The sequence below is a fragment of the Chrysemys picta genome, chromosome 4, assembly GCF_011386835.1.
Source record: "Chrysemys picta bellii isolate R12L10 chromosome 4, ASM1138683v2, whole genome shotgun sequence".
NCBI lineage: Eukaryota > Metazoa > Chordata > Testudines > Emydidae > Chrysemys > Chrysemys picta.
Genome location: NC_088794.1, coordinates 93,802,521 through 93,826,229, shown reverse-complemented (window position 1 = coordinate 93,826,229; position 23,709 = coordinate 93,802,521). Strand labels below are relative to the sequence as shown.

General features: G+C 47.1%; 1 protein-coding gene across 5 annotated transcripts in view; it reads left to right on the top strand.

Annotated features, from left to right (window-relative positions):
- Window positions 1-23,709, top strand: part of MAPKBP1 (mitogen-activated protein kinase binding protein 1) — a 135,614-nt gene that overhangs the window by 32,478 nt on the left and 79,427 nt on the right. For all 5 annotated transcript variants that reach the window (XM_042849465.2, XM_042849468.2, XM_042849469.2 and 2 more), the window contains one exon: window positions 17,812-17,903. In XM_042849465.2, coding sequence (XP_042705399.2) covers window positions 17,812-17,903 — 92 coding nt within the window. The remainder of the gene's footprint in view (window positions 1-17,811; window positions 17,904-23,709) is intronic.

The following is a 23,709-nucleotide window of genomic DNA, read 5'->3' as shown; positions in this document are numbered from 1 at the left end:
TATCTCTAGTAATGCTTTTCCTGTAGCACACAATCTCCTTCCCAGCTGACGGGAGAGAGCTCTTCAGTGCTCAGTGTGCATGTTGATTGGAAAGACAGGAAGAGCTCCTTAATTCTTGGACATACAAAGGGCACTTGATTATAAGGTCTCCTCTGTAAGGAGCTTATTCTGCAGGGTAAAGGGCAGAGAATGAAGGAGGGGATTGCAGAGAGCCAGGCAAAGTAGATGGAGGCAAAGCTGGTGAGGGTGGTGGGTCCCCTTGTATATTCCCGGAGGCAGAATGTAATACTAGGTGGTGGTATTTGTACAGGACACTGACCAAGATTTTCAAACCAACTACATTCTTGGGTACCTAAATAAATGGCCTGGTTTTTCAAAAGTGCTGAACACCTTTTAAAGTCAGTGGGAGCTGCTGAGGGCCCAGCACTTTTGAAAACCATTTGTTTAAGTACCTTTGGTGAACTTAAGTGCCTAACTTTAGGCATACAGGTTTGAAAAGAATGGCCCATGGTTTCTTGGGGCTTCTTTACCACTCATCTGAAAGATGCATGGAAAAGTGAGTGGAATTGAACTCTCTCCTATTTTCCTTTGATTTTGGCTTGGAAGCACTTTTCTTATACTTGTCTTGGGCCTGGTTTTTGGCTGAAGGCAAGGGAAGAAGTGGTGTATGTACGACATGGGAGGTAATTGTCCCGCTCTACCCAATGTTGATGAGGCCTTCGCTGGCATATATGTGTCCAATTCCAAGCGCCAGACTTTAAGAAAGATGTGGACAAATTGGAGAGATCCCAGGGGAGAGCAACAAAAATGATAAAAGGTTTAGAAAACCTGCCCTATAAGGAAAGATTTTAAAAAACAAACAAACTGGGTATGTTTAGCCTTGAGAAAAGAAGCCTGAAGGGGGACCTGGTAACAGTCGTCAAATATATTGAGGGCTGTTATAAAGAGGATGGCAATCAATTGTTCTCCATGTCCACTGAAGGTAAGGCAAGAAGTAATGAGCTTAATCTGCAGCAAGAGAGATTTAGGTTAGAGAGTAGGAAAACCTTTCTAACTGAAAGGATAGTTAAGCTCTGGAACAGGCTTCCTTGGGAGGTTGTGGAATCCACATCACTGGAGGTTTTTAAGAACAGGTTGGACAAACACCCAGTCGGGTGGCGTAGGTTTACTTGGTCCTGTCTCAGTGCAGGGGACTGGACTAGATGACCTCTCAAGGTCTCTTCCTGCTCTATGTTTCTGTGATTCTAAGTGCTGGAGATGTGCAGCTTGGCCCAATAGATGGAGCACCAGATTAGGACTCAAGAGACCTGGGCTCTATGTGCAGCTCTGCCATTGGTCTATTGGGTGACCTTGGGCAAGTCACTGCAGCTTTTCTTATATTTCTGTTTCCCCTCCTGTCCTCTTTGTCTTGTCTACTTGAATTTCAAGCTGTTCGGGGCATGGGCTGTTCCTTACTACGTGTTTCTAGAGTGCCTCACACAATGACCTCAATGGGAAACATCTAAGTGCTACTGTAATACAAACAGTAACTAATAATTGTAGACACTGTCTTTATGGCAAGATTCAGTGCTAACTGGAAACAAATGCCCCTCCCCACCACATGCGGTGCTATCCTTGTGAAAAATGGCCTTCTCCGCACATCTTCGATTGCCTCACCTGAACTCTGACCACTGATCTTGGTATTTTTATTCCAGCTTTCCCAACTCCTGAGAAACTTTAAGCTGTGGCCACTCTTTTATTTAAGTTAACCTGGTACATAAAATGCCTCTAATTCTCCCCTTCCGGATATGGATACAGATGTAAATTTCCTTCCCCAAATCACACTGGGCTAGGTGTAGCGCAGGTGACAGTCAGTCCAGGACCAGTTTAATTGTTCGAGGCAGGAGCTTTATACCAGTGAATGGAGGCGAGCTTTCAAGTGGGGACAGAGAACTTGCCTCTGTCCCTGGAAGGTCCTGAGATATCGGGCTTTGAATCTGTAAGGTTTTTGTGTATAGTAAAACTGTTAAGTTGCTTCTAGAGATTTCTTAAATGGATTACTTACAGCTCTCCTCTTCTCTGCAAGACCTGATCAGTTGGCCTCATGGCAGTTAAAGCACCTGGCTTTATAGGATAGATACAGTTGTTCCACTTAAAAAAACAAACAAAAAAACCCCCTCATGTGTCTCTAAAAGAGTTTTCATATATCACACGTGATAGACGAGGACACATGGTAAGGTGTGCGGGTTTGATTGGCATGGAATTGGAATGGCAGCATTATTCATTAATAGGGAAGCCAGAAATTAGTTATGCACGTCATCCCAAGCGAGTGCCAATAGCGCCTTTTCGAATCACCCCATTCGCTGCAGTCACGTATGTTCTCATTCTCTCTCGTCCTTGTGCCCACAAAGTTCCAACAGTCAATTCCATCCCACCAAAAAATTGGTTCATGGCAAATAGTGTCCTGGTGCTTTCATGTGTAAAATAAATGGGGGGCGGTGAGGAGTAGTAGTGGGGAAAGCATAGTTTTGAATCTCAATCTGGCTCTTTTTTCCAGGGCTGGGACTCTGTTCTCTTTCTCTGATTTCACTCTGGAGTATCTCCGCTCCTTTCAGTCTCCTTGGGCCTATGCAGGTAGTTTCTGACTGGTGTGGGATGGACTTTTTGGGCGGTGTACTGGGTCAGTAGTAATCCCCTTTCTGAGCACTCCTCAGTGTGTCCTCATAGTCGGTCTGTTTGGGAGTCTGCATGTGTGTGGAGTTTGGCGTGTCATCTTCTGGAATTGAGCCTTGACTCTCTTGCCTCACCAAGGTAGCATGAGGGGTAGATGCCAGTAGTCTTTTCCCCTTTAGAGGCCTGTATTTTAAAATCTCTCATCACAAGTGAAATGAGTTGCTTCTTATTGTAGCCCACAGTTGATGTCTGTCTCCATAACAAACTTTTAACTATCGTCCCTCTCTGTTTAGGAGTAGGCCCAGGACTGGGATTGGGATGGGGGATGGTGCATTTGCAGAACTGTGTTGGCAGACTCTTGTGCAGCCTTTGCTTAAATTCTTCCTGGCTGTTTTCTGTGTCCTCTTTTCCTCACTTCTTGTGATGACTAATGTTTGTATGAAACAGAGGAAAATGACTGTGGAAAGAGCCTTTCCTTCCTGTGAAGTGGTGATTAATGATGATAAACAATGCCCCCTTACACTTTCAGACCTGTTTGTTGCTGAATGAATCCATATCCCTTTATGAGTAATTGAAACATTGCCCTTGGGAATCATGGTTACTTCCATTTCGTTCTCACGCCAAAACCACTTTCTCTGCCTATCTCTGATCTTAGTGGTTGAATTTGGAGCAGACTGGTGGTTAGCAGCCCTGACCCACTTTCAGCAGGAAGTGGTTCCAGGGATATAAGCTGCTAGAATGTGGACAGTAAGGGGAACGATGGAAGTACTCAGTTGCACTTTGCCCTCCTGGAAATCGTTTGCCAAACTTCAGACTGGTGGAAGGCTGGATCAGTTCCTTTACTGGCTCCAAGGATAGACCAGATATCGGTGGCAAAGAAGCACTATTGCACTGTGGTGGCTAGTCAGATGAATGGATGAGTGCCCACCATACCCCTTTACAGCCAGAAATTGAAAAGCCTGTAACCTAGATCTTCCCCCATCCCCTTTCTCTGCTATATGACAAATAACATAAAAGGAATGTTTTTTGTTTTGTTGTTTTTTTTAATTGGGGAAATAAAATATTCCTGACATTAAGTGACTCTGGACAACTGTGGGTCACAAGAGCTTAAGAACTGTCTTCTTTGTAGCCTGCCTAAATGGGATCTACCTCTCTCTCCTTCCACTTAGGACTTGTCCATCCCTCATTAACTCCATGTGTGGACACACTTATCCCAGAAAAAGGGAGCCTTGTTCCTATTTATCTTAACCCACTGAATAGGTGTTCCAGAGTAACCATGTGTAGATAAACCCTTAGGGTATGTCTACACTATGAAATTAGGTCGAATTTATAGAAGCCGGTTTTATAGAAATCGGTTTTATACAGTCGATTGTGTGTGTCCCCACATAAAATGCTCTAAGTGCATTAAGTCGGCAGACCGCGTCCACAGTACTGAGGCTAGCGTCGACTTTCGGAGCGTTGCACTGTGGGTAGCTATCCCACAGTTCCCACAGTCTCCGCCACCCATTGGAATTCTGGGTTGAGATCCCAACGCCTGATGATGCAAAAACAGTGTCGCGGGGGGTTCTGGGTACATGTCGTCAGGCCCCTCCCCCTCCGTCAGAGCAACGGCAGACAATCAATTTGCGCCTTTTTACCTGGGTTACCTGTGCGGACAACCTACCACGGCAAGCATGGAGCCCGCTCAGCTCAGCTCACCGTCACCATATGTCATCTGGGTGCTGGCAGACGTGGTACTGCATTGCTATACAGCAGCAGCTCCTTGCCTTTTGGCAGTAGATGGTGTATTACAATTGATATCCGTCATCGTCATATTCCTCAGTGAGTTCAATCAGAGGCACCTGGGCAGACATGTTTTGTCTCAGTCCTGCTGGCAGTCCTATTGAACCGTCTTGATGATGATGACTAGCAGTCATAGTACAGCATCTTTTGCCAAGCACCCAGAAGATGCCGATGGGTATCAGTCATGCTGCACCATCTGCTGCCAGCTTAAGATGTAAAAAATAGATGGACCAGATTTGTTCTGTATTCATTTGCTTCCCCCTCCCTCTGTGAAATCAATGACCTACTAAACCCAGGGTTTTGAGTTCAATCTTTGTGGGGGCCATTCTGTGTGACAGTTGTTTGTGTTTCTCCCTGATGCACAGCCACTTTTGTTGATTTTAATTCCCTGTACCTGTAAGCCATGTCGTCACTCACCCCTCCCTTCCTCCCTCCCTCCGTCAGACAATAGTTTCGCACCTTTTTTCAGCCCAGATGCCATAGCACTGGGATCATGGAGCCAGCTCAGATCACCGCGGCAATTATGAGCACTATGAACACCACACGCATAGTCCTGGAGTATATGCAGAGCCAGAACATGCCAAAGCAAAACCAGGCGAGGAGGCAATTGCAGCGCGGCGACGAGAGTAATGAGGAAATTGACATGGACATAGACCTCTCACAAAGTACAGGCCCCAGCAATGTGCAAATCATGGTGTTACTGGGGCAGGTTCATGGCGTGGAACGCCGATTCTGGGCCTGGGAAACAAGCACAGACTGGTGGGACCGCATCGTGTTGCAGGTGTGGGACAATTCCCAGTGGCTGCGAAACTTTCACATGTGTAAGGGCACTTTCATGGAACTTTGTGACTTGCTTTCCCCTGCCCTGAAGCGCCAGAATACCAGGATGAGAGCAGTCCTCATGGTTGAGAAGTGAGTGGCGATAGCCCTGTGGAAGCTTGCAACGCCAGACAGGTACCCGGTCAGTTGGGAATCAATTTGGAGTGGGCAAATCTACTGTGGGGGCTGTTGTGATCCAAGTAGCCAACGCAATCAAAGACCTGCTGATATCAAGGGTAGTGACTCTGGGAAACGTGCAGGCCATAGTGGATGGCTTTGCTGCAATGGGATTCCCAAACTGTGGTGGGGCGATAGACGGAACCCATATCCCTATCTTGTCACTGGAGCACCAAGCCACCGAGTACATAAACCGCAAGGGGTACTTTTCAATGCTGTTGCAAGCTCTGGTGGATCACAAGGGACGTTTCACCAACATCAACATGGGATGGCCGGGAAAGGTACATGATGCTTGCATCTTCAGGAACTCTGGTCTGTTTCAAAAGCTGGAGGAAGGGACTTTCTTCCCGGACCAGAAAATAACCGTTGGGGATGTTGAAATGCCTATCATTATCCTTGGGGACCCAGCCTACCCCTTAATGCCATGGCTCATGAAGCCGTACGCAGGCAGCCTGGACAGTAGTCAGGACCTGTTCAACTATAGGCTGAGCAAGTGCCGAATGGTGGTGGAATGTGCATTTGGACGTTTAAAAGCGCGCTGGCACAGTTTACTGACTCGGATAGACCTCAGCGAAGCCAATATTCCAATTGTTATTGCTGCTTGCTGTGCGCTCCACAATATCTGTGAGAGTAAGGGGGAGACATTTATGGTGGGGTGGGAGGTTGAGGCAAATCGCCTGGCCGCTGATTACGCACAGCCAGACACCAGGGCGGTTAGAAGAGTACAGCAGGGCATGGTGCGCATCAGAGAAGCTTTGAAAACGAGTTTTGTGACTGGCCAGGCTACAGTGTGAAACTTCTGTTTGTTTCTCCTTGATGAACCCTCTGCCACCGCCCCCCCCCCCCCCCCGGTTCACTCTACTTCCCTGTAAACTAACCACCCTCCCCTCTTCGAGCACCGCTTGCAGAGGCAATAAAGTCATTGTTACTTCACATTCATGCATTCTTTATTAATTCATCACACAACTAGGGGGATAACTGCTAAGGTAGCCCGGGAGGGGTGGGGGAGGAGGGAAGAAAAAGGACACAGTGCACTTTAAAACTTTAACACTTATTGAAGGCCAGCCTTCTGATGCTTGCGCAATCATCTTGGGCATCTGGGTGAGGAGGCTATGGAACTTGGAGAGGAGGGCTGTTGGTTACACAGGGGCTGTAGCGGCAGTCTCTGCTCCTGCTGCCTTTCCTGCAGCTCAACCATACGCTGGAGAATATCAGTTTGATGCTCCAGCAGCCGGAGCATCGACTCTTGCCTTCTGTCAGCAAGCTGATGCCACCTATCCTCTTCAGCCCGCCACTTGCTCTCTTCAGCCCGCGATTCAGCCCACCACATCTCCTCTCGTTCATATTGTGCTTTTTTGCACTCTGACATTGACTGCCTCCACGCATTCTGTTGTGCTCTGTCAGCGTGGGAGGACACCTGGAGCTCTGAGAACATATCATCCCGAGTCCGCCGTTTTCTCCTTCTAACCTTCACTAGTCTCTGTGAAGGAGAAACATTTGCAGCTGGTGGAGGAGAAGGGAGAGATGGTTAAAAAAGACACATTTTAGAGAACAATGGGTACACTCTTTCACATTAAATTTTGCTGTTCACATTACACAGCACATGTGCTCTCGTTACAAGATCGCATTTTTCCTCTTATATTGAGGGCCTGCCGGATTGGTGTGAGAGATCACTCACGCAGTGCCAGGCAACAGATTTTGGCTTGCAGGCAGCCATGGTAAGCCACAGTCTTTTGGCTTTTTTAACCTTCTTCACATGTGGGAATGGTTTCAAACAGTAGCGCTCTCATTTCCCATACCAAGCACCCGTTGGGTTGGCCATTTTAAAATGGGTTTGCAATGTAAAAGGAGGGGCTGCGGTTTCCGGGTTAACATGCAGCACAAACCCAACTACCCCTCCCCCCCCCCCCACCCAATTCTCTGGGATGATCACTTCACCCCTCCCCCCTACCGTGTAGCTAACAGCGGGGAACATTTATGTTCAGCCGAGCAGGAACAGGCACCTCTAAATGTCCCCTTAATAAAATCATCCCATTTCAGCCAGGTGACCGTGAATGATATCACTCTCCTGAGGATAAAAAAGAGAGCTAAGGAATGGATGTTGTCTGCATGCCAGCAAACACCGGGACCATACTCTGCCATGCTTTGTTATGCAATGATTCCAGAGTACGTGCTACTGGCCTACCATGGTGGACGGGATAAGGCAGCCCTCCCCAGAAACCTTTTGCAAAGGCTTTGGGAGTACATGAAGGAGAGCTTTCTGGAGAGGTCCCTGGAGGATTTCCGCTCCATCCCCATACACGTTAACAGACTTTTCCAGTAGCTGTACTTGCCGCGATTGCCAGGGCAAATTAATCATTAAACACGCTTGCTTTTAAACCATGTGTAATATTTACAAAGGTACACTCACCAGAGGTCCCTTGTGTACCCTCAGGATCTGGGAGCACGCCTTGGGTGAGTTCGGGGGTTACTGGTTCCAGCTCCAGGGTGATAAACATATCCTGGCTGTTGGGGAAACCGGTTTCTCCCCTTCCTTGCTGTGAGCTGTTTTCATTGTCTTCATCATCATCTTCCTCGTACCCCAAACCTGCTTCCCTATTGCGTGATTCTCCATTGACGGAGTCAAAGCACATGATTGGGGTAGTGGTGGCTGCACCCCCTAGCATGGCATGCAGCTTCGTGTAGAAGCGGCATGTTTGCGGCTCTGCCCCGGACCTTCCGTTTGCCTCTCTGGCTTTGTGGTAGGCTTGCCTTAGCTCCTTAATTTTCACACGGCACTGCTGTGCGTCCCTGTTATGGCCTCTGTCCTTCATGGCCTTTGAGACTCTTTCTAATATTTTGCCATTTTGTTTACTGCTACGGAGTTCAGCTAGCACTGATTCGTCTCCCCATATGGCGAGCAGATCCCATACCTCCCATTCTGTCCATGCTGGAGCTCTTTTGCGATCCTGGTACTCCATCATGGTTACCTGTGCTGATGAGCTCTGCGTGGTCACCTGTGCTCTCCACGCTGGGCAAACAGGAAATGAAATTCAAAAGTTCGCGGGGCTTTTCCTGTCTACCTGGTCAGTGCATCTGAGTTGAGAGTGCTGTCCAGAGCGGTCACAATGAAGCACTGTGGGATAGCTCCTGGAGGCCAATAACGTCGAATTCCGTCCACACTACCCCAAATCCGACCCGCAAAGGCCGATTTTAGCACTAATCCCCTCGTCGGAGATGGAGTAAAGAAACCGGTTTAAAGGGCCCTTTAAGTCGAAAAAAAGGGCTTCGTCGTGTGGACGTGTCCAGGCTTAATTCGATTTAATGCTGCTAAATTCGACCTAAACTCGTAGTGTAGACCAGGCCTTAGTTTGGTCAGTGTCACTTTTTCAGCTTCAGCTCTGAAAGTCCTGAGATTCGAGAGGTCAGCATGAGGGCCTGACAAATCCCACAGAAGCTTGAGACTCAGGCCCCGGGCCTGGAGTTAGGCAGATAAAGACTCTAGCTGAGTGGGAGGAGCAAAGAGAGAGCCTGGAGCTCACCACGTTTTCTCAGGAGCATAAAGGCTGCAGGGGTGAGGAAGTGAATTTTATATTTAAAGGGAAATTTGACCCCGGGCATTAGTGTGAGGATGGGGAGTGGAGAAAGATGGAGATTTCAGCTTTGTATTAAACTGAGAAACTGGGACCTGTGGGCAGCGATTTAATGGTGCCTACACCGTGCTTCAGAAGCCAGTAGGGAGCTGACCCTCATGTATCCTCTTTCACAGAGCAATGGGGGGCAGCTGCTTGCTGCTACCTGTTATGAACGCCCTATCTGGTTCCTGACCCAGCACTTTGAACAGACTCCCCCTGCTGCCTCCCCTTCCCAAGGGCTGGGAGACTCTGTTTATGGGATTGTTTTACTTCAGGTGCCTCTTGGGGAAGGAAAGTGCAGATTCAGCAGTGGAGCCCTAGACAGCTGGGGCTGGTGGGTCAGGAATGTCACCCTGACAGCTGGAATGGCACTGAAACGGTTAATGTGGTGTGTGGGGAGAGCAGGGGGGAGAGACTGGGAGGGCGCATGTAGAAAGAAAATCCATAGGGAGCTAACTTGTTCACGTTTCCTGCCCTCCGCCTCCCTCTTTTTGCTGTTCTCCGTTCTATAGCCTGTATGTAATCTGTATAACGCACGCCCACGCGCACACGTTGTCTTGGCACCTGGCAGAGCCATTAAACTGAGACTCTGTCAGCACTTCCATTAGAAGCCCATCTCCATCTCCACCCCCACCCCCTGCTTTTTTGCAGGATTTATAATATAATGGCTACGTGCATTATAATGATTCAAGCCTCCGGGCAACTTCACTGCACCCCTTGCCACGGTGGTCCCAAGGTGCGTCAGGCATGTAATTAGACTGTGGGAGCATGTTTCCTGGGGTTTTAAAAACAAAAAGAGCATTGTGGCTATTTTGGTAACCAAACAAATTGACCTTGCAAATCGCCATCGCTGATTGCAGATGTCCGTATCCTGGCTGCTTTGAACCTTACAGAATTATTATTCCTACTTGGTAAGGAAATGAAGGTGGAGACTGACTCAGTGGCTTGGAAGTGGGGATAAGAAGCCTTTCATCTCATGAACGCTGCTCAAACAGAGCAGAGCTTGGAAGTGTCCAAAATTTTGCGGCAGGTCGGCATGGTGGCCTGCATGAAACAAGTTTGATGGTTCCAGTGCGACTCCTAGAGGGTCAGTGTTCACAAAGAGTCCAGCAGAACAAACAACAACAATGGCAGGCGGCCAAGGTTTGAATGGGCTGTGGAGACTGGTCCACCCTGGGAAGGGCTGAGGTATATTAGTAAGGCGGGTGTGTGGGAGCTTGTCCTGCTGTTCAGCCTTTCAAGCTGGCACATTTCGCCAGTACTGGGCTCTGAGAGGGAAAAACAAGGTAAACTGTAGTTGGGGAAGAGGAGGGAGAAGGCAAAAGATCCTCTAGCTTTATAGAGTTAAGTATGTTTATAATGGCTCTAAGATGAAGCTGTTAAAGTTAGAACACCTCAACAAAGGGGGTGGCTGGGAGAGGAGGAAATCAAGTGGAGCAGTGTGGTTTTTGTTGTTTTGCATTCTGATAACTTGGAAACAGCTCCCTCCTTAGATCTCCCCCCAAAACAAACAAAACAAACAAAAAAAAAACCTTGAGACCAAAAACAGAAACCTCAAACCCCCAACAGCAAACAAATGGACAAACCTGGTCTGGAGCCAAACCTTTGCACGTCAAGATCCAGCCCAAAGAGAATATTTCACAGCTGTGCTGTAAACCCCTGAAATGAAGGCTTTACAATGGAAACGCTGACAACCCTTTAAGCAGAACAACACACTGTAATTAGTGTTCCATGTTTAATGTGCCAAACGAAGCACAGCGGAGGTAAATGGAATACCTCGAGCCTTTGTTGTTTTGCAGCAGTAACAGGAGATCAGCGCATGTGTTCAGACAGTAGATCAGACGCTGTGTGGTATGCATCAGTCCCTGATGGTTACACACACTTGTACTTGTGCACTGTTGGGGGGCTGGTGAGAAAGCTGGTGATCTGAGAGCCGGGCTAGCTTTGGGGCTTGGCACTCACCATTTGAATGTAGCTTCTGTAGCCCACTCCTGCCTGTGCATCCTCACCTGTCGATTATCCATGCATGGCCAAGATGCATCTTCACATATGTCATTACTCCCCTGAAGTCAACAGCTTCATGTCACATTGCTGTGTTGCAACATTCCAAATAAATTCAGGACTGTAACGGTGCTGAAAGCTACAGTGGCAGAATCCAGGGGGATCGGTCATGTCAACTGGGGCTTTCATGAAATCTAGCCTTGATCTTTTGTAAGGGGGGGAAAAAAATTCATTCTATATTGACTCTTCAGACAAAAGAGTTACTAGTTTTGACAACTGCTGCACTGTTGGTGAAGATGCTCTAGTCTTTCCAAAATGCAATGACCAAGTTCCCTCACTGCTTTCTTAACACTGGGTTTTCTGTGTCTGCTTCTATGAGAGAAGCATGTGGCTAAGTGCATTATGTGAGCATGTGATTTATTGACAGGGAAGGATGTAGTCTTGTCTTGCTCGCTTGATGTTGTTAGTTAATGAAATGGACTAAAACATTAATTGTATTACTGTATATCTCTTGGCCCACATGAGGCTTTTAACTAAGGGCTTGTCTACTCTTGGAAGCTGACTGAAATAGCTATTCTGGAATGGAATAACTATTCCAGCATAACTTGTTGCAGAAGAATTACTCTGGAATAGCTCTTTCAGTTAATTTCCAGGTATAGACAAACCCTTACAGCAGTTGTAATTCTTTCTCATTGTTTATCTTTGGGCTGCCCTCTCGGAATGGCTGAGGTGATGGACTCTGTCATACCTGGGAATGACCTTTTTAAGTTACTGTCTCCTGTAAGCTGCTGGTTGATGTTGCTTTAGGAATTCGTTGTCGGTGCGTTAGCCGTGCCTATGTGGTTGTGCTGATTCCACGATGCTCCTCTCTTGGGAGCTGTTTTCAAGTACTGAGGTGTTGGACAGAGTTCCTCTCCCTCCTCTTAAATTCTCCAGCTATTTATTTCTGCACTAGAATAGCTTTGCTCTTGTGGGGAATGTGTAGCTCCCTGGGCCTCCGAAGATGTGGATGTCATTGAAAGGCTAGAAATGGGGCTAGCCTGGTGGGCTAACAGTTAAGAGTTCCATTTGGTGTTTGGGGGGATGAAGAGGGGGAGACAAAATTGCACTTGGACTCCTACTCAGTTCGCTGCTTCCGTGTTGGGATGAGTGATGTGACGAGCATCAGCTGTGTTGCTGTAATATTTCTGTCCAGTCTGGAAGCAACATCAAGGCATTGTCCAACCTACAGTTGAAACCATGCTCAGAGCGTCCCTTATTACAGAGGGTTTCCCTGACCAGGGTTCTGTTTTCCTGAGAACAGTGGCCATCAAGCTATGCTGTAGAACCTTCCCAGTGGGTGGACCACAGTATGATCCTAATGCAGTTCTTCCCATCCTGTGGCCTAAGAGGTGCAAGGAAAGACGTAGGGATTCAATAGCATGGCTTGACTGATATGGTTTTCAGGGGGGAAAGTCTCTGCTCACAATGGAAAGGAAATCTCTGCAAGTCCCAGCTAAGAAACAGCCCTCTCCGGTTCAGCCATAGTATTGGCTTCTTTGGATCTACACAACAATGTGTACTGTGGTGGAGGAGCGTGTTATAATGGTAGGGTCCCAGTCAGAGCCTGTAGTATTGGTTCTGTAACATCAGCTGATGCCCTCTATAGAAGCAAGACTACACTTTGTGCCTCACCCACCTCTGGCCATAGATGTTGCTGTGTACACAAGCCCAAAGAGAGCATGCCAAGCACTTAAAATTTTGTTCTAGCTCTCTCATGCAGCAACAACTGCCGGTGGTAAGTCGACCTACACTACGCAACTCCAGCTATGTGAATAACGTAGCTGGAGTCGACGTACCTTAGGTCGAGTTAACACTGGGTCTACACCACGGGGGGTCGACAGGAGAAACTCTCCTGTCGACTTACCTTACTCTTCTCGTCAGGGGTAGAGTGCAGGGAGAGTGATTTGCTGTCGATTTGGCAGGCTAAATCGACTGCCAATGGATCGATGTCAAGAGTCTCGATCCCCGCAGTAGTGTAGACCTGGCCTCAGCTTCCTCAAACCAGCACAGAGCCTGAGCCAGTAGTAAAATCCCTCACTGGGAGCTGTCAGTTGCACTTCTTCTTGTTTGTGATTTGTTCTTCCTGTTCGGGGCAGCTGACCGGGGGCCGTTAGACCAGTCTTTCTGAGAGGTTTGTCAGTAATTGAGCAGGGAGCTGGTGCAGCAGGGGGGCCTGGAGACCACTTGTGTCTTATTGCAGTGTTTGGCTGGTTCTCCCTGGTCAGGAGAACTTGGAAAGCTCTGGCTGCTCTCTGCAGTGCCCCGAGAGTGCCAGCTATGGCAGCACAGCAACGGGAGCTTCCTCTCCCGGACGTCCTGCTCGTGTTGAATAGGGTTCCAGCAGGTGGAACTTCCTTGCAACAGTGCCATGTTAGCACTGAGATGGCTGCAGTGCTGGCCTCCTTACAGCACTACTTTGCTGTCTAGAATAGCTGTGTGAACTAACCAGCCATAGGGCCTGAGGATTCAGCAGAGGCGAAGGATGAATGTGTGGCCTGAAGCACAGGAGTGGCAGATGGGAGATCTGGGTTCTGCCACAGGCCTGCTGTGTGACCCTGGGGCAAGCCACTGAGGCAAACTTTTTCAAACTTGGGTGCCTGAAATTTTGGCACCTGAAAAAGGGGGCTAATTTCTGATGTACTGAGCACTTGCAACTCCTCAATGAAGTGAGAGGTGCTCAGTACATCTGACAATCTGGCCACTGTTTTAGGTGCCGAAGTGTGGATTTAGGTGCCCAGTTTTAGGCACTCACACTTGGAAAAAAATGGATTTAAGGAAACCTCTCGGTCTCTGGAACATGGGTGCAATCTAACTGGAACTCCATAAGAGCGTTGCATGTGGCTAAATTCAATAACACTTTTAAAGCACTTTATGATCCTTGGATGGAAATGCCAGGTATTCTTAATAGAACTCCACAGTATGATGTAATGACTGCAAAGGGCCAGACTTCAAAAATCTAGCCTCCCCTCTGGGCCTGTAGTTTAAGGGCACAGATTATTGCAGGCACAACTTTGCAACTCAGTCTTGTAATTATCTGCACGTGTCAGTTAGGTGTCCACTACCTGATACGCAGGTACCAACAGCAGACTGAGGTGTCTAAATGAGAAGTGTGGGTGCAAAAAAGGAGGTCAACTTGAGGACCCATGGAAAAACTACACCCCAAGTTTCCAACACTGAATGCAAACTCTGCGCCCCCTCCCCCCCAACCCCCCGCTCTTCTATCTTAGGTTCACCTCTCTTCCACTCTATTCAGTCTGATTGGGACTTGGAGACAGATGATTACAGGCTTCTTTTTGTTTGAGGGATAGTGGAGTGTTGCAGTAAGTGAAGCTGAAAAAGGAAAGGTTATGGCTGAGTAGAATCTATAAGATTCTGCTTGTTAAATGAGTTCATGAATTCTTGCCTTGCAAGTCATAGTCATGGCAGCAGGCTTCCTACATGCAAAGGCTTTGGATCTGAGATGAGAGGCGAGGTGAGAGGAGTCAATTTTTAAAAATCAGTTAATTGTGGAGCTTTGAAAATTGGGCTCATGCTTCACAGGATGCTCCTCGTGTAGCACTAGGTCTAAATATAACGGTAAAAAGACCAACTATCTTATCCCCCTCAGCAACAGTTCTGCCTTTATAAAGGAAGTAGGAGAGTTGGGTTTGTGATCAGCTAGAGGGGAGAAGATGCTTTCCAGAAGGAAAATAATTTTGTGGGTACATGTGGACTGGGCGTCCCCTGTGGGTCTGAATCCTTCTATAAGCTGCAGGACAAAGGGGGTGTTTGTTGCCTGCAAGCATTTTCCAGCCTGCCATATGTTACACAGCTGCCTGGGGTGTCTGCAACACTCCTCGTGGGAGAGGAAGACCCGAGGAAGTGCAGTGTGGTGCTACAGGGCTGTGTGGGAGTGGGGATTGGGAGGGTGGGGGGGGAGGAGAGTGAGAACTAAAGGTGGCCAAACAGATCCGTTAAATAACACTCTGGTTCATTTTTTCCCCCCCTTAAAAGCTGGGAGTGGGAAGAGTCTTCCAACTCCATGCTCCCCAGCTTGTGAAGCTGAATGTAGTTCCTTTCAGAGCCTATCAGCATACTGCTCAGAAACCTTGTCTTCACTGGGAAAATTACCCGTTGCTGACAATGTGTCCTGCAGCAGGTACTGCTGAAGTGCGAGCATGGCCTCGGACAAATAGTGTCTATGCTGACTTTTTGGAAACCGCGGTTAAAAGCAGCCTGGGCTGCACCTGGCGCTAAGCTGTATTGCACAGTTGATGTCCGTTATCAGCAATGGGTAATTTTCATAATGAGACAAGGCTGGAATGTTGGCCAGATGGGATCACTTGAGAGAGATGTAAATTGCTTTCCATTCACCATCTCTGGGGCTGAGAACGCCCTACTTAGGGATCTCAACCCCTGTTAGCTGGAGGGGCAGAGAGCTGGGGATCTGTGCTTCAGTGCTGTGTGTGTAATTACTTTCCAAACAGAATTTTTAAAAAGCATTTTGCGGTGTATTTTGAAGCCACTGTCATACACCTGAACAAAGCACAAGTACCTTTTTTTTTTTTAAAGGAAAATGGAATTGGAGCTAAGCTATTTTCTTGCTTTGCTAGTGGATTTATAGATGCATTTTTAATAGTGTGCTCTTATTTAATAACCATATTGAGTTACAGTTTTGTAAAAGCCACATTTCCAAAGAGAGACTCATTTTGCAAGAATGAGGATAGAATGGCTGGGGGATTGGGATATGTATGGGATATGAAATCTTCTGTCTCTAGGCAGGACCGGCTCCAGGATTTTGGCCACCCCAAGCAGCCAAAACAAAAACAAACAAAAAAAAGCTGCGATCGTGATCAGCAGCGGCAATTCGGTGGGAGGTCCTTCGCTCCCAGGTGGAGTGAGGGACTGTCCGCCGAATTGCCGCCGAATACCTGGACGTGCCGCCCCTCTCCGGAGCAGCCGCCCCAAGCACCTGCTTGACAAGCTGGTGCCTGGAGCCGGCCCTGTCTCTAGGTCACCAGCTTGAATACAGGGAAAGCCATGAGTTATTGAACTGCTGCCTTTTGGTGGCTTGTGTGAAGTGAGGTGATGGGGTCTCAGGCCAGTTCCTTGTGGAAGTGTAGCTATATATCAAAGCCCACCATTACTATTGGCACTCTTTCTAGCAACCTGAGCAGAGAACTCAAGGATAAAGAGACCATACTACTCCACCATATAGGTGATTCCTTCAGTTCTGTGTTGGGGCACATTGGCACTGGAAAACTTGCCCTACCTCTGTCTATTGTGCACCCTGTTGTCTGGATGAACACAAGACATCAATCTCCTGGGAAGCTACTGATGATCATAGTAATCATTGCAATAATAACTTCTTACGTGGCACCCATGCCTGAAGGCTTCTGGATATTTAACAAAATCTAACTCAAACTATGTTAATCAAAACCAGAAGTCAACATGACCCAACAAAATCAAGAATTGGCAGGGATGGCGGTGCTGGGGAAAACACATGCATATAACATGCAATAAATAAAACCACACTGAATGAACTGTAAATGAAAAAGAACAATTTTGTGCCTCAGTCAGGAGAACAGCAGGGAGGACCGCAGGCTTAAGTTTAGCTGAAGGGTTTTCTCGAGTCCTCTCTGGCCCTTAACTGAGAAGGCCCAGCCTTCAGCATTGTGTCACTTTGTCCTCACAAGCATGAAATTCACTTTTGAAAAGATTTCTAAAAAGGAAACCAGTTTTAAGATCTAATATGCCATGTTTCTCAACTGAAGGGTCATGACCCCCCAGGGAGGGGGGTTACCAAAGGCAGTTGGGAGGGTGGGGGGTCACGAGGTATTGAAAACTTTATTGCAGTTCTATAGCAAAGAAAATCAAATCTCCAGATTGACTCTGGGGCGGTCAAAACCTTCATAGTTTGTGATGTCAAATGAAGTAGTTGAAGTCAAAGAAGTTATATTTTATATAATATCATTATTATCATGGATACATCTTCTATAAAAGAGTAAGAAATGTAAGGGAAGGTCATATGAATTTCTGACTTCAAATAAGGGGTTGTCATCCTGAGAAAGTTGAGAAATACTTTTCTAACGGTTAGAACACAGGAGTGAGAGCTAGTTGGATCTTGGGTTCTGTTCCGCATGATCCCCTTATGACCTTGGGCAAGTTGCCTTGTGCCTCAGGTGGAAGCAGAACCTCAGTGAATCCCAGAGTTTGAATGCCTACTCAGGACTTCTCGAGCCTGCACCACCTGGGCTGGAGACCTTTGCCAGCTTTTGTTTTAGTCCCAGTGGGAAGCCGCAGTACAAATGATTAGAGGAGGGGGTGAGGGTGGGTAAGGAGGGGCGGTAAGGGAAAGCTCTCTGAATGCTTCAGAACCTCAAAGAGGATGTTCTGCAAAAGGACAAAGGCTTTGTGGGTTTGTAAAGACTTCAAGCGGCTGTTTCCTTCCTTTCCAAAGCCAATCTCCTCGTCTGGAAAAAGCAGATATTTCAAGTAACAACTTTACAGAGGAGGATGTTTGCATTTGCAAACCCATTTATGCTAGCTACGGGTCTCCCTTGGGATCCCTGAAAGTGGTAGTACTCTTCCACTGGATGTTGCCTCAGTGACTTTTGATGTTCTCTTCATTGCCATCCGGGAACCAATGTTTCTGAATGCCAGTATGAGGTAATCCATTGGCACCCATATATGGACCCATCTGTGAGTGCTGCTCATGACTCTTTCTGTTTTCCTTTTGCACTAGGTGACCTTGGAGAAAGTGTTAGGAATAACTGTGTCGGGAGGCAGAGGATTAGCCTGCGACCCCAGGACCGGCCTTGTCGCATATCCAGCAGGGTGAGTCACTGCACACGTCATGAAAGGCCTTAGCTTAACGCAGGCTGATAAATACTGTATCTTTACATTGATGTATCAAATACAGTCTTTGGTGGGAAGGCTGTTAATTTTCACTAAGTAGTCTCCTAACATGTGAGGATGATTCCTCTCAACAGCGTTGGTTTAATAGCTTGTTAGAGGGACTGCATTTTCGCTGTCATCTTTTAATTAGATTTTTTTTCAGCTCTTCCTCCTCGTGCTTTCAGCTAAGTGTTGAATGCCTTGCGTTTTTAATTAGATTCTCTGGTGTGCTGAACGTGCACATAACTCAATGGAAGTTCAACTCTGTGTTCCTAATACTGATGCTCTCTAAGAGATGGCAACTGTAGCACGGAATAACCCTCTTGCATGTATTCTGTGATGTCTGGCATTGTGCTCTTCACCCAGACATGGAGAGAGAAATCCAGTCTGACTACACTGGTAGTTTCAGGCCAGGCATCCTCTGGAATGCACTCCCCATCCTTTCCCCCTAACCGCCTCACACCCCGCAATATTACCCTGATAAGGAGGTTAGGTCTCTCAGGAGCCTACAAATGGTGCTGTAAAGGTTGGTCACAGTAGGTTGCTCAAGAATAATTAGACATTTTCTTCCTCTGCACCTAGGGATTGTGCATTCTGCCTTCACATCATCCCATCTCCTGAGAAACTGAGCTCAGATCCCCTGGGAAGCACACTGCCCCCAGAGCACTGGGTTGGCCTTTTTTGTTTATGAATATTTACCCAATAAAGCAGCTTTTATCTGGTCTTACTGGCCACGAGAGAGTCAGTACATTTAAATGGAATTCGGTAATTGTTACTGAGACTGAGGAATCGGGATGGTTACGTTCTGACTCCTAGCATTAGTTATATTGATCTTACCCATTTTATAATGGCTGTACTCTGGAGTAGAGCAATGGCAGACAAAATCAGCAGAGGATTTCCCTGAATGTTATGATCTGGGAACATAGAATACTTAGTATTTTCTAATTTGAGTGGCTACTCTGCTGTAAAGGTGACCCATCAAGACAAAGCTCTAGTTACCAAATCCCTGTCTCTGTTGAAATTTTAGCCCATATTTTGATAACCATCCCACACATTTCTAATACCTCTAACCTCCGTTTGCCAGAGTTCTACATTAGCTGCAGATTAGCTGTGTTTTGTGTGAAGATGTAGATGACCTCTGACATGCCCAAATAGCCTTCTTTGGTAGGCAACTGCCTGTTTGGCTTGCTGAGATAGCAGTATCTAGAAACTTGTGCCTCAGAAACAGAAAAAGACCCTGAAGTGGCTGGAGTCATGAAAGCCAAGTGAGGAAAACATTTCAAGAAGGACATGATGAACGTTGTCAAATGTAACAGAAGTACCAAGGAGGATGAGGCCTGAGATTTAGCCAGAAAGTTGCAATTGGAGACTTAGGTGAGAGCAATTTGTGTGGAGAGAAGAGGGTCTAAGTCAGATGAGGGGACCCAGAGTGGAGCTGAAGGGAGGAACTTGGGACAGCAGTTGTAGATGGCATGTAGGAGCATGCAAGACGCAAGTCAATGAAATTTAAGAGTCCTCTCTCTGTCACTGTTGCTTAAAGTAATAGATGGAGGCAATGGACCTCACCCGAGATTTTGCTCTCTCCTATTCTTGCCTTCTCACAAGAGTTTCCTGTGTGCCATTGGCAAGTGCATTTTTAAGTTTCGGGTATGGGGGAGTAGAAGTGTAATTTGTATGATACATAAAAATCTGAACTCCTACTATAAATATATTGTATGGGCCCTTCAAGAGCTAGGTGTGCTGGGGAACCAGTCTCTGCTAGATAAGATCCATCTGTTCCACTGAAGCCTCCTCCTGGCTGTGATGACCACTACTGCTCCATTTGTTCTGTGCTGTACTGTCGTTCATGCCCTTTAAGGCTGGGAGCCCTTGGGGACTGGGATTCCATTCTGTGTTTAGCGCTTATTATCTACTGTAAAATGCCTTGTAAACGTATGCTGCTATAAAAATAATAAGGCAAAAGAGGTTTCATAGGACCTTTGCTTGGGTGTGAGAGGCAGGCCTGAGGGCAAAAGCAGCTGAGTAAACATAAATTGCCTGCCTTCTCATGGTGTGAAGGCCATCTTGTGATGCAGAAGTCCTGGGGTTGCTCTGGAACCTGTTTAATTCTTGTGCTATCTCTTTACTTCATTTAAAAAATGCTTTTGTTTAAACTGACTGCAGTTTGAGATCTGCATCCAAGTACAGATCTGTGTCCTTCACCTTTAAACCCACAGGACCAATGTATATTATCTCCCCCTAATGTTTTCTAACACTGGATACATTGGGATTTGAGGAGGGGGAGATGAGAGAGAGAGAGAGAGAGAGAGAGAGAGAGAGCAAGCTTAGGGTTTTTTTGGCTCTTCTCCAGCTTAAAATAAACTAATTTTGTTACTAGTGCTCTCCTGTGAGAAGCTCATGCATGCCAAGAATCAGCCTACTCAGTGCTATCAGACATGTAAGGACACATGGGGATTATTCTGGGTAATTAAAAAGTTATTCAGTTCTTTAGACCTTTGCATGGGACTCCTTGTTTTTACTATGGTAACACCATAGGTCCTTAGCAAGAAATGCATGGCCTAGGCCAGCTGTGTTTTAGCAACGAGAATGGTTTATTTGCATCACTGTTTGTACGCCATGGCTTGGCTGTTTTGTGATGCTTATGTGATTTGGGGCTGTCAAGACAATCTTTTGTGCTTAGTTTGCCCTAGTGCTTGTTATGGGTTCAAAACACACAAGAGGGCTAGTCTGCAGACCTAATTGGACTGCAAGTTTAGTTTGTTTTGTTACTACTTTCCATTCTCATTCCCAGTGGATTTCTCCCTTCTGGGCAGTTTGCAGAGAGCCTGGCATCACTATCTTGATCTTATTTTTATTTGTTTGAATTTGCCAAATGTTATTGCTTTTCAAATTGACATTGATTTCACTAGCTAGAGCCATACATAAGGCAGCTGGTTTGCACCTCCAATATGCACTCATGTGCACTCCAGATATTTCAGTGATGTACTCAACACTGTACAAATGTGCTGATGTATCCCAGGCCCGAGATGCAAATCCCCTACTCTTCCAATGTGGCCTACCCGAAGGGACCAATTATGTAGCAGCTTTGTGCTTTCCCTAGGGAACACATTGGAAGCACCACACTTATTCCAATTCTGACCAGAATGGACTGCTGAATCCTTGACCTTCCTCCTGAAAGAGGAAGCCCAACCCGCCCCACCAGGTCTGCTGCATCGGTCAGCTGTGTTCTGCCCTGCCATTTGCTCCCCTTCCTTTGCCTGCCTGCAGGTCCTTCTCACTGTGGAATCTGAATCCTTGGTCTTTTGCCTTAACCCATCCCAGACCCTACTGAGCCTCCTTAACTCACCACTGAGCCTTCTAGCCCATAGTGCACAAGTTTGCTTTCTTTCTGGTCTGGCTCTTGTTAGGTGGGATGTTGTCACTCCATTCCAGGGGCCTGTGTGTATGGGCTAAATGCACTGAAGGTGGCAGATATTCTAGGACAACCCTTTGGTAATGGTCTTGTTTGGGGAGGCATGAATATAAGATGGAGGATGTACTTATCTTGTTTCTTGGAAGGTCTCTCATCTGCCTCCCTTGTCTTCCTGTTCTTGTGCTGACAAGCGTGTGAGTGAAATAAGCCCGGACTAATTTAACTTGACCAATGTCTGCGTGGTTTGTCGTATGGTGAGTGGCATTGTCAGCTTAAAGGGGAAAACTTGTTGGATTTTTTTTGGCAGGCAAGACCCTGTTTTTTGGTCCCCCTTTTGGTTTGTCAGTTTCCTCTGCCCCTCTTTCATTCTGGCTTCTCTTTTCGCAGTAGCTCGCTGTGGTTCTGTCTCCTGGAAACAAGAAGGGAAACAAAGCTAAGAAAATCCTCCGAGATTACTGATGGCTAGTGTAAAAAAAAAAATGTTTTGAAAGGGAGAAAATATATCTGTCCGTTTGAATTCCAAGCCAGATGCTCCGATGACTTGAGTCAGCTTGTTGGTGTTTTGTTTTCGAAAGCTTGTAGGGCTGCGTGACTGAGTGACTCGCTTTACTGCTCCTTTTTTAAAATCCACTTTTGACCCCTCTTCTTGGCTCAGTCACTCATGAACCTCTGCTCCATTCAGACAACTCAGTTACCTGCTCCAGGGAGCAGCCAAGCTGCCAGGGAGCGTGCACAGCACTCTGGTAGGCTTGTGTTTTTGCCCAGGGTAGCTTGTGGCAGAGGGTAGTAAAGTGCTGTGCTTTTCAAATCACTGTGGCTTTTAAACACTGTCTCCTAATAAGTAAGAAGCACTGCTATGATCTAATCTTTCCTATTAGCTCCTATTACCAACTGGCTCCTGCTGTGACAAAGGTGAGTGGCACATGGGTTAACACATTACACTGTCTCTTTGGGGAAGCTGAGTTCAAAGCTGTATTGAGTAACAAGTGTAATGAGTTAGCGGTTCTCAACTTGGACATTTTCTCACATCTACCATCCTCCCGACCCAAAAGAGTAAAAAAACAACCACCAAGTGTAGCTCTGTATGCTTGGCAGCTTCTGTTCAAGAAAAGATGCAGGACTGGAACAGTGAATTACTATCAAGGTGTATTGAATGAGTTACCCTGGGAGCTTTCACAGAATCTGTCTTAGCTAATGCAGACATAGTCCCTTGGTTTGTGAGATGCACGTGCACTAAATTCACTAAACAAATGATCCAGAAACCTCATTTGGAAGCTGTGCAGATGCCGAATTACTCAGGTTCCTCGGCGCCCAGTGGCAGGAGCAGCAGGGAGACTAATGGAGTTTGCCAGCAGAGAAAGGCAGGGAGATAAGGTTTTAGCTTATAGATACTCTGCAAGGATGAACGTGTAGTGGGAGGAAAATGAAACGTCACCAACAGCACTGCTTGTTCTTCCTCTGCCTGCACCGGGGTGGGACCCTGGCCAAACAGGGATCCTGCCCCCAGAGGCTTCTACCTGGTCTTGACTTGCTGGGAATGTGGCCTGCATGTCTCTGCTGAAGAAAGCCAGGTAGGTGTAACCACCTGGTGTGGGAGGTGCCATAGGTGGAATCCCTCAGGAAGCAGGTAAGAGAGCTGCAGGAGGAGGTGGCTCTTTGGCGTAGCATCTGGGAGTGTGAGGACTTCATTGACAGGATGTACATGAAGATGTCCGGGATGGAGGATGCTAGCCAACTACAGATGACTATGGCAGCACCAGGAAGAAGGAGAACTGGCTGCTCTGTGGGCAGGAGACTGGTTGCTGCCTGAGGTGGTCACTAGACAATGATTCACATGCCCTCCCAGGTCCCCATCCATCAAGGTCAAGAACCAGTATGTTGTACTAGCAAAAAGAGGTGTGGAGGAGACCCCAGTGGCTGAGGAAGAGGAGGCACCTGCCTGCAAGGCTGGGAGACTCACAGCCAGCACACCCAAAAGAAGGAGACATAGGGTGATTGTGGTGGTGGTCGGGGCTCTCTCTGAGGAAGGCAGAGACATTCATCTGCTGACCTAGCCTGATGTCCTGGGAGGTGTGTTGCCTGACTGGAACCCACATCCAAGGCATTTCAGAAATATTGTCGAGGCTCATTTGTCCTTCTGTCCACTACCCCATGTGTCTCATCCACATGGGCATTAATGACACTGTCAGGTATGATCCTGAGCATATCGGTAGTGACCTCAGGGCTCTGGGAGGGAAGCTGAAGGCATCAGAGGTGTAGGTGGTGGTCTCGTCCATCCTCTCAACTGAGGGAAGGGGCACAAGCAGTGACGGATACATCCTGGAGATGAATGCA